Below are 11,200 nucleotides of genomic sequence, written 5' to 3'. Positions count from 1 at the left end.
ATATATATTTTATTTGCAGATTGAGAAAAAAAATAAAGAAATTAAGCAAATAATGAACAAAACGTACCACACATTATCAGAGAAACTTGCGGATGAATCACGTTCTGAACTATCTTTTGATTATGTAAAATCAACTATTGCAAACACAATAAAGGTACGAAATATGTAAAACAAGTACTTAACATGACATTTTTTTTTAATCTAAAATTTTATGCTTAGCATATCACTTTGCAAGTATTATATGAAGATCCCGACGAAGAAGATAGAGAATCTAAAACAATTAAAGATGTGAATTCCACAAGTATTAAAACTATTAGCCATCAACAGATTGAGGAACCAAATGAGAAACATATTAAGAAATCAGTATTAAACCCAAATAGTGATAATGATTTCTCAATAAAATGTATGGAAACTTCACGATCTACTACGGTAATGATCTTTATTTTTATATTTTTTAAAAAATATTTATATGGGGCATATTTCTATGAAAATAAATTTTTGAAATCTCTTTTTCATCTAGATCATGCCTATATTTGAAAACGAACCACCACCTGTTCCACTTGAGGGCATTGATGAAGTTGATAGCGAGTGATTGATTAATTCCAATACTGTTTGATTTCTTAATTTATTATTTCATGCTGCAAAAAGTTATTTCATAAAAATATTTCTTATTTTTAGTATTAGTTGCATGTATTATGTATATTTTCAATATGCATATCCTATTATTGTGCTATTCCTAATAATTTCTAGATAAATGATGAAACTTTTTGTACATTTTAATAAAAAGATATTTTTATTATAAATATATTGTATTGCACACACACTACCCACACACCCACATCTACATATACACACGCACGCACGCACGCACGCACGCACGCACGCACGCACGCACGCACGCACGCACACAAACACACGAGATATTTTATTTTAGCGCTAAATTTATTCTAATAAAAATGTGTGCATTCAGAATAACAACCACTCACTGAGCGCTCTGAATGTACCCAATGATTAAATATAAGAAAAATAATTATCTAAATTAAATATAAGAATCTGTAGTACATCAATTCAAAATTTCAAAGATAACTTATAAAAAATTATTAAATAGATAAAGGCATTTTTTATTGTAAAATAAAATTTTTATAAAATAAAATTAAAAATCACTAATTACAATTTAGACATTAATAATATTTGCTATTACTGTTTACTAATATATGAAAGACTAATTTCTGCTTTAATTTGTTTTACCTGATCTACCAAATTTTTTATGTTTTTCGCCCTGTAAAAGAAAAAAATATATCATACTAAGCAACTAATATATGATAATATACTAACAATAAGTTTATGTTTGTTAATCAATCTGCATTCGTAAAATTAAAGATTTCGAATTATTGATTTACAATTGTACATACATGTGACAAAGATTCTCTTTTGCTGCTTCTTCTTGATTGTGTGTGAAAACAATTTCTTTTCTCTTTTCATTGAATTCGGTACTATTTGTATGCACAGTCTGTTGAGCAGATTTTTTCTTGAGTTGTTCAAGTCGTATCTGCATATCATGTATCTTCATATCCATTTTCTTCAATTCTTCCGCCTCTGCTCGCTCAATAGAAGTCATTAAAGGTTCTTTATAATTTACCAACCTTAGAACTTCTTCTGCTCTGAAAACGTAGAGTGTAATTTGCATTTTATTTTTTTCACAATATTTAAAGAATTATTTTTTCTTTTCTCACACGATTTAATAAATTATGTTGTATCTATCATTTATTTGACATGATACTAAGAAAAAATTATTTTAAAATAATTAAACACTTACCTACGAGCCAATTCTTTTTGTTTATCATTAATATCTTCGTATCGTTCAGCTAAACGTTCAGCAGTCTGTCGCAATTCTTTTTTCGTCTCCATCAAAGTGTCGAGTTCTTTTAATAGATGACTTTTCAAAGCTTTTAAAGCGCGAACCTTCTTGCTAATTTCTTCCCGGACTTTGTCGTGTCGAACAAAGTGTTGAGTACGAAAGATATTTGTAGCGTGATATAACAACTGGAAAAACAACGTCAACAAAAAAAAACGTCGATTAGAGTGTAGTTTTGTTATGTATGTATGTAATTCCTTTTTTATTTTTATACACTAAACAAAAAGTTTTAGACATTTATATTGATTTCTAAATAACCAAAAAGATTAGCATTACTTTCATTGTTTGTAACGTTTTATATTTATGCTTACCTCTAGAGATTCACTTAAGGACATTGAACGGGATCCTATCTTAGTTATAGGTTGTGATACATCGCGTCTCAGTAATTTTTTAATATATACGTCAAATGATTCCTTATTCACCTTAAAACATTATTTATTTTTATAATAAAACATATTTTTTTACTATGATTAACTAAATAATTAATATTTTCTTGCTTCATCCTAAAAGAATTGTGTGAAAATCTGAGCAAGAAAGCTAAAAAAGTTTAAAAATAGAAAAATAAAATAAAAATATAAATATAAGAAGAAAAATAATGTAATAAAAGAAAAAAATAAAGAAATTATCTCGATACTAAAGCATTGATATTCGAATCAGATGGTAACATTTATAATATAATAATATTTATAGAATTTAAGGAATGACGAATGGTGCTGAGTGATAGCAATATATTCGTATTCAGATCCTAGGTTCGACTCCGACCATTATCCTATATATGTTTCGGTTTAATAAAAAATTAATTTTGGAGAAATATGGTTATAAAAAAATAATAGATGAATAGTATACAACTCGTTTCGACAACATCATCATTCATTTAATATTCATAATCATTTAATATTCATAATTACCTTTTTCGCAGTATTCATGATCGGTTCTAGCTGCTCAATTCTTGGAAGATAATAAAGGTCTATAACCGAAAGATCGATGACAATGCCTGTGTGTAGCAATGCGATTAGAACACAAGGCTCTTGGAGGAGACCAAAACCTAATATTGGTGTAGCTTCATCTATATTTGTGTGCTTGGTTCTCGTGGAAAATAGGTATTGTAAAACCGATTGGTTTAATAATGATGGTAGATAATTTCCGCTGTTATCTAAGAAAAGAAATAAAATATTTGTAAGAATATTTAACAAAGATATAGAAGGAAAATCAATTATTTCAATTTTTCTTTTTTTCTTCGATTTTGATTTTGATTTTTAATAAAAATTAAGTTGATTTTAATCAATTTTTTAATTAGATATTATATATGTGGAAAAAAAATTTTGTTTATTGAAATTCACACAAATAAGAATGTTTTTATAATAAAGCTCCCAAAGTAACAGATACTAATTTTCCTTCATTATTTTCTTTTTACATAACATAAATGTACTTGCCATGTATTAATTCCTCCAATTGAGAAACCATCGGTAAACTCACCATATGAATCCCAGCATTGTGAGAGCAAAAATATCTAATACAATACAATTGATAAAGTCAATTTTATTTAATCAATCAAATAATCAAGTGCAATATGGATTACTTTGGAAATATCGCTCTTTTCGTGAAAAGAAAGGAATCAATTTTTAATTGATGATCAATCAAGTTTTGATTGAATTACGGTGAAAAAAGTTGCGATAGTTCACATACGTTTTCTTCAACTAATTACCTCGATTTATTGCCCTTATCGCAGTGAAGATGAATGGGACAATTATATTTCTTATCGTCATCCGTAAAGAGAAGACCCAGTTCCAGTTCGACACATTCGTAAACGTAAAGCGCATCGTCCGGCGTGTGAAGACTATAGTTTGAACCATATTGCGACCAAGTCTGGGAGAAGAAAGAGAGAAAGAGAGAAGTAATTTTTTAATTCGTTCTTTTCTTAAATAATTATTTCTATAAATTTGTCTTTACGTTTTCGATTAATAATATGGAAAGAGTAGCAAAAAAAGTCCGCGTGATATATATTATGACACACATGAAATACACAAAGAGTTCTGCAATATTTATTATACGTCATACCTTTCTGTCGTCGTCATCGTCGTCCAATATTTCGCGCAGCAATATCGCGTGATAAATCTTTCCGGTGCACATGGCGACGACCACTATCGGCGGGGTAGTTTGCAAGCACATGATAGAGCATGAATCTATCCCGTAATTATCATCGGTCGACGGATACATGGACAGCGAACCCAATACCACTGGATTCTCGCAGCTGACAACAGTTAAAGCCACAATCAAATACGAAAATAGGTGCTATTATTGACATAAGTGAAAACAATTCTGAAATCGTTAAGCGTATTTTTTTGCCAAAAATTTGGTAAGATGTACTTAATTTCTCTTGATTTATAAAAACATTTTGTTCATACTTCTCTAATAAAACATTGCCACGAACAATTAGTACTTCGCCATTTCCACGGAGCACCAAGATCGGCCATTCGATCTGATTCCAATCTATTGTTTCCTTTATCTGAAAAGGAATATTTCACAATAGCACTTAATATTAATAATACGTCATAATAACAAATTAAGAGTATTACGAACATAATAATAAATTATATAAATCTAATAATATATAAGTTCAGTAATAAAAATCTCGACGATGATTCAATTTATTTTAAAAAAATAATTCAATTTATTGTAAAAATCAAGAGAGAAAAAAGAAAGCTATCGTCGAATTTAGAAGCAAGATTTGCTTTTAATAAATTTAAATAAACTTGAAATTTTGAAAGATATTTATGTTCTGAGCGAATTTTCGTAAGAATATATTCATTTTGGATTTTCAAATTGTAGCTGTATCTAATTATTATTGAAAAATTTTAAATGTGCGATCAGAATAAGAATTTTAGAAACATGTGTTTTTAGAAAAATGTGTTGTTTTGAGTTCACAAATTTATTATATCTATAAAATTCGTTAAACAACAATTATATAGGAAAATAAAATTTTATATTTTTATCACGTACATAGTAAATTTGATGCGTTATTTTTCTATAATTAATAAAAAAATAAATCATTACCAAACAGATAAAATATGTACCATATTGAAACAAATATCTTAGAGAGGCAATATGTTGTTTAGAATTACAAAGTTATGGGTTTGTACCTCGTCAATGTTCTTGTCGACGAACATTTCTGGTTTTCTCAGAGTAGGAGTGGCGAAATCGAAATCCACTGCAGTTTCGCCGAGGGAAGTAAAATCCGGGATCTTCGAGGGCGAGCTCGATGGTGCGCGGCCAACTTTCCAGCATTTTACGAGTCTTGGTGCATCGCCCAGGTCGCATTCATATAAACTGCGGTGAAGTTAAGGTAGCTTAAGGTCAGTCCGACGACATTTTTAAAGACTCTTCGGCGTGCCGCGTAAAGTCCTCTAAAGTTTAGTTTTGCATAAACGTTTCCCGTACTTTTAAACCGTAGTCTAACACGAGGAAGAGCTAAAGAAGGCGAATTCGAGTTATAAGTTACGTTATGCAGTTTTTCCGAAGTTTCATAGTTTTCTGTAATTATAGTAGTATTCCTAACATTGAGAGGATACTTTTCTTGCGGTTGAAAAGTAAAATATTTCCATCTTAAAGTATTATATATACATAACATTCGATTGACTGAGGATTTCGATTGATTCGTAATAAGTTATTATGTAAAGTATGCAATTCGATTAAATAATGCAATTCAAATTAAAAAGTTTCAGTTGAATAATTCCGTTCAGACATTTCTTAATTATTGAAAAGAATCAATTATGTAAGTTAAAATAAAGTCACAAACAGCATATTTTTTACACTTAATTACCGGAAAGAATTTTCAGATGTCAAAATTAGTAGATGTGAGTCGTTCGTAGAACCAGGATGCCATCGCGTTCGTTGAATCTCTGTGGTTGCCCCAAAATCGCCAAAATTATGATTCCTGCGATCAGAAAATAACGAGATACAATATCCGATTTGAGATAACATTCTCTTCAATTTTGATAAATTCATAAAGTATGTATTAAATATTTAATAGCACAGAAGTGACAATTAAAGTTTGAAATAAAAGAATATTATTAATATGTATATACGATATTTTGAATTTCTTGGCAATATTTAATGCAATTAAGTAATAATTAATATAGTACATTAATCGTTCATTCGCGACTATAATTAAATAATAATTAGAGATATAAGAAAATTAAATTTCATAATATAAATATGTAATGCGCACAACTACGTTATATTTCATTATAATTTATTAAAAAAAAAAGAATAAATTATGATTCATTATGTATGATTGAAACAAAAAGAATGTGGATGATGTTCCACAAATGTGAGACATCGATCCAAGCTGGAGTTGCGCCTAAGCAAGGAGAGGCGCGTTCGGCCGCGCGGATGAGCATTAATGGTTTTATAATCTAATGAATTTTTAGGATGAGCATCGGGAAGGACGAGCGGAAAATCCAGATAGGTTTTTCCCCAGGATTTATTGCCGAGAAAGAAAAGATGAGAGAAATGGGGAGGAGAGCACCCGTCGCTTATCTCCCGTTTGTCGGCGCCTTCCGACCGATGACCAACAAACCAAGAGTCAAGCTTACAGATTTATCCGCGTGAAGAGATAACGATGATTATTTAACTCCGAGGAAATATATTCGAATCTCGGATAGATTTCGAGATAGATTCCATTCTTTTCGTTTTCATATCTCAGCTTTTTCCACTTTATTTTCAAGAAATCTTTCCAGAGAAGTTATTTTATGTTTCTCTATGCAAGTTTTGCGAAGCTTTTTTATATGAAAGATGCTAGAATGTTGATATTCTCAAATTTATTATTCTTAAAATGCTATTATGTTTACGCTGTCTGGATGATTTTTTGGATTGAGTGACTGTTTAGGTCATTTTAAGTTTTCTTTCTCCGGAAGACAACTACGCTTCGTTTAGTTATAATCCTGATGCGCAGAGTTCATAATCGTTTGCGCTCTAGTGAACGTTATTATTTAATTCGTCCATTTACAGAAAAAAGTTACGAAATTCATCTCGGAATCTTAAATGAGGGCGGACGAGCGACGCGACGGCAGTGGAAGCGGCAGTGACTTAAACGCAATAACGAGTAATACGCAGGGAAGTTCCTGGAATAAAATGATACGACACCGTGTAAGATCTACTTTGAAGTCAGGTCCGTACCGTTCTTTGTACAAATTGCGAGAAAAGCGCAGCGCAAAAAGCCCGTCCACTGCCACCGGGGTTAATACATTTACGTAGGAAAATTATTTTTAATTTTTCTAGACGTGCCTTGGACGAGAGAGAGAGAGAGAGAGAGAGAGAGAGAGAGAGAGAGAGAGAGGGAGGGAGGGAGGGAGGGAGGGAGAGAGAGAGAGAGAGAGAGAGAGACAGAGATGGACAGAGGTGAGGTCGGGACATGAGGGTGTGGCAGAATGCGCGGCACTGCCGTGTAAGAATTTCTTAATTAGATTCGAGCAGCTGCGTGGTCTTTCATTCTTTTGTTTTCGACGAAAAATTTCCGGTAAATCGCGATGGCGGTGTCCGGATCCGGCCACGTGACAAGGAATTTGCACTTTATTAAGTATTTTTATCGATTTAAACTTCGCATATTGCTTTGATATTTTTTTCTTTATCATATATATTTATCATATATATTATTTTTAATAAAGCAGCATTCTGCATATATCATTGCTTGAAAACAAATTAATTTCTTCATTTATTTAGATTTATTGATTTTAATATAAAAATTCGAGTTGAATAAAAGTCTAAAAATTGATATCTTTTCTACCTTAATTAAATATTTGAAAAATGATTGTCGATTTCTTAAATTTTTAACTTGAAATTTTTTAACAGATGACAAAGCGATTCTTTAGGAAAAGATAGAAACATAATAAAGTATTATCCTGATTTTACACATTTTTGCACTGCCTTCATAAAAAAATACGTAATATTACGATCTTAGATAACAATATCCCTATTTCATTTAATATAAATGATCAGAAAATGGATATTTATGATATGCTCTCTTCAAATCTTTTTTCGGTGCCAGCGTCAACGAATATCGAATATATTACGGGGGATTGCAAGCACCCTTAAATGCGTTGGTCCTGTTGCCATTCATTTTATTTAGGAATATTCAACGCCATCGAACGCGGAGCATCTCCGCAGATAATCAAGACAGCTTAATACCTATCAGAATACGCGCGCGGGCGCGCTTGGCCACGCGTGCGAAGGGGTAGGCATAAATTCTGATAATTCCGAAATTGTGACAGAACGAAGAAAAATTCCCGGGAGAGGTCGCGGTGAAAAGTGCGAATAAATCGTTGCGTATGCCTTTGTCAACGAAACGGTGGCGAGTCGGGCGGACACAGGAGGGTTGGAGTCACGAGGGTGGCGTCACCACCAACCATCACCAACTACCACCAACTACCACCATCGCCACCACCACCATCACCACCACCACCACCACCGTCGTGTCTGGCCCTTTTTTTCACCCTCTCCCTCCCCTTCATTCCTCTATCTCTTCTACGTCCTGCCCGTATCTCTCTCCCGTTCCCACCCTCCCGTTCTCTTTACCGGTGCGTGCGTACATTTTTATCAATTATTAAGAACTCCTGGCGTTTGTGCTGGTGGCCGTGTCGCCGTTCTGCGCGGGACGTATGTACTAACGGGGGTGTATATCCCAGAGAACGTTGTGTGCCGGTGATACCCGATGCCCACTGTCTTTTTCTCTCCGAATACGGGGCCTTTTGCTCGCTTTTTCTGGCATGCCGCGGACATTAATAACGGCCACGGGCTAACCACCGCCGTCAACCCCCTCGCCAACGTTACCGTGTCCAGCCGCGAAAAGTGCGAGAGTAATAATAAAATATACGAAATGTAGGCGAGAGAGCATCGCTGCGCGGAGCGCGAGCGGGCAGCGGTCGCGCTGAGGCCGACAAAACAAACGTCGCGACGTTACGGTGTACCTTTCATTGTCCGCGAAGGTACGCGGATCTCCTCGCGTTATAATAATTTAGAGCAACGCTGCGAGCCTGCAGCGCGGGCCCTGATTTTAGCTTAATAGAACGCCGCGCCGGCCGGTTCGGCCGACTTGTCACGCTGGCCGCGTTGTTTCTCGCGAGATTGTCATTATTCTCATGAACCGGAATTTCAACCCCCTGAGGACGCAAAATTATAGCGATTTATGCAGAGACAATTTGGCAACTCGAGATTGATATAGTGGCGCAAATAATTTGCAACGTAGTTGCTTACGTTATAATTATTTTATGAATATAATGTACATTTTTTGCGCATTTCAATTATTTCCATCCAACTCAACACGTCTGTTCGCGTTGCTTGAAATCTCCAAATTTTTATACTTAAAATGATAAATATGTGTGTATGTGTGTGTGTGTGTGTGTGTGTGTGTGTGTGTGTGTGTGTGTGTGTGTGTATTCGGTCGTTGAAAAGAAAGAAAGCGATAGTAGGTAAATGCAAAAAGTACAAGCAACATGAACAGATCTAATGCAACTCCAATAAATCTATTCTCATTTTGTCCAATTAATAAAGAAGATGAGAAAAGAAAATAATTGAGATTGCATCAGATGACGCAAATTTTGCAGTGAATTCTCTTTGTGTCGTTTGAAGACGCGTTTCAATGAGATAATTTTTAACCCACTTACGTCTCGTTTAGATAAAATCTTGAAGGTTGTTCTGTAATCTCTGATCGCACGTCATCGTAACGAGTTGCCACATGGCTTTTATGTCAGCGTGCGTCCTTTATAGCGATTGTGCACTTCGAATCCCTACGAGAACAATCTACAACCGCTTAATTCTATCCGGTGAGCAGAGCCTGTAACGCCTGTAATATCGTTCAGTTACTCGGAATACTTTTATTACAGCCTCGTAGAAGTGCGGAGTGAGGAAAGGGGCGCTAAGATTAAGGGGTTGGTCGATGGCGGGGGTTGGCGAAAGCCTGCCATGCTCACGATATAACGAGGGCCATTATGATAAGCGGATGCATAGATTAGACATTACTCGTTAACCCGCCTGACGCAACCTCGAAGGACATCTTGTTGTCAAAGAAGCTCAATGAGAAACTGACGACCGACACCGCGTGGCGATTCTAATTATGATTTCTCTAAGATCGATTGATATTATTTGGATAAGAGGATAATTGCATCGAATATATCAGAATGTCATATATTATTAGTATCATATATTATATGTATAAGATATATAACTTCTGTCATATATTATTATTATCTGAAAGGATAGTTACTTTTAGATATTATTAAAATATGACAGAAGTCACAGTATCATAATTAATCAGTCGATCCGTGATCTTGGATCTTGCTTTTGCTGAGCACGCCTCACATTGTCTCATCGGTTACAGCGGCAGCCGCGTTACACAACGGAAGTTCGAGTTCTCTCGTCCCGAAAGGGGATGGAGAACGCCTTGTCCTAGAGCGCGGGGGGCGGCCCATAAAATCGGGATGTTGCGCAAAATATAACGACCGACGTTCTCCTGGCGTTGGCTGACGCTCCCGTCGTAATTCATCCTGACTCTCGCTTGCCTTCGCCTTCCCGACGACACCTGCGTCGGCAACTAAGCCCGTTAATTCTCGACGCCGCGGTGCGCCCAGGCAGCGTTGCGCGTCTCCATCGCCTCCTGCCATCGACTCACGGCCTGGTACCCGGTTGGCTTCTCCCGGTTGCCCTGTCTTGACACGTTCCGGTTCTCGATCTTCGCCGGCACTTACCCCCCTAGGTAGTGCGCCGTATTCGCCTCGATGACGAGGGTGTCGAGCCTCGTTGAGTATTTCATGGCGGTACACACGGCAGCATATCGCACTTGGCGCGAGATAATTAGGTAATGTGTAATAAGCGCGAGTCATAAATATCGTTTGAAAGCGGTTAGTTGAGACAGAGGGAGAGAGCCGAGAGGTCGTGTGAAGAAGTAATTACATGGAGAAGTTTGGTCGTTGTGACATAGTTGACTTAATATCGATTTAAAAACACTCTATGTGTTTATAGAATTTAAAGAAATTATTAGGAAAATCTATAAATAATAAGGCCCTACATATTTGATCATGTATTTAGAAATAGAGAAACGTATTACAGACGTAATATAAAATTTTTTTTTTTTAAATTAGAGTAAAGGATCAATCCATCATGACTTGACGAGAATATTTGGCCCTGTTAATTATTTCTCTCTTAAAATTACACTTTTAATCTTCAATACTAATCTTGGAATTTTCCATTCCATATTAATTTAAAATAAAACTTCACAGCGTAATGGATTAA

At 34.9% G+C, this 11,200-nt stretch overlaps 2 protein-coding genes across 4 annotated transcripts in view; one reads left to right on the top strand and one right to left on the bottom strand.

The window, feature by feature from the left end:
* Window positions 1-636, top strand: part of LOC108685620 (FK506-binding protein 15) — a 3,684-nt gene extending 3,048 nt beyond the window's left edge. Inside the window, exons 10-12 of one of the 3 annotated variants that reach the window (XR_001931672.1) lie at window positions 3-154; window positions 220-429; window positions 521-540. Coding sequence is in view for 2 of the 3 variants with exons in the window: in XM_018190496.1 (XP_018045985.1) it covers window positions 15-154; window positions 220-429; window positions 521-592 (422 nt within the window). In the remaining variant the exon portion in view is untranslated. Of the gene's footprint in view, window positions 1-2; window positions 430-520 lie in introns of those variants that run through there. The other 2 variants (XM_018190496.1, XM_018190495.1) reach the window with 2 other exon arrangements.
* A 561-nt stretch (window positions 637-1,197) lies between these two features.
* LOC108685555 (nuclear pore complex protein Nup88) overlaps window positions 1,198-11,200 on the bottom strand; it is a 69,196-nt gene continuing 59,193 nt past the window's right edge. Inside the window, exons 3-13 of the mRNA XM_018190406.1 lie at window positions 5,736-5,849; window positions 5,056-5,242; window positions 4,321-4,421; window positions 3,974-4,166; window positions 3,621-3,781; window positions 3,349-3,425; window positions 2,824-3,068; window positions 2,227-2,337; window positions 1,817-2,043; window positions 1,413-1,661; window positions 1,198-1,279 (exon numbers count right to left, since the gene is read on the bottom strand). Of these exons, the coding sequence (XP_018045895.1) occupies window positions 1,198-1,279; window positions 1,413-1,661; window positions 1,817-2,043; window positions 2,227-2,337; window positions 2,824-3,068; window positions 3,349-3,425; window positions 3,621-3,781; window positions 3,974-4,166; window positions 4,321-4,421; window positions 5,056-5,242; window positions 5,736-5,849 (1,747 nt within the window). The remainder of the gene's footprint in view (window positions 1,280-1,412; window positions 1,662-1,816; window positions 2,044-2,226; window positions 2,338-2,823; window positions 3,069-3,348; window positions 3,426-3,620; window positions 3,782-3,973; window positions 4,167-4,320; window positions 4,422-5,055; window positions 5,243-5,735; window positions 5,850-11,200) is intronic.

Source organism: Atta colombica, unplaced genomic scaffold (genome assembly GCF_001594045.1).
Source record: "Atta colombica isolate Treedump-2 unplaced genomic scaffold, Acol1.0 scaffold155, whole genome shotgun sequence".
NCBI classification, from domain to species: Eukaryota; Metazoa; Arthropoda; class Insecta; order Hymenoptera; family Formicidae; genus Atta; species Atta colombica.
The sequence above is the reverse complement of the archived record's forward strand: the minus strand, read 5'-3'. Positions and strand labels throughout refer to the sequence as shown.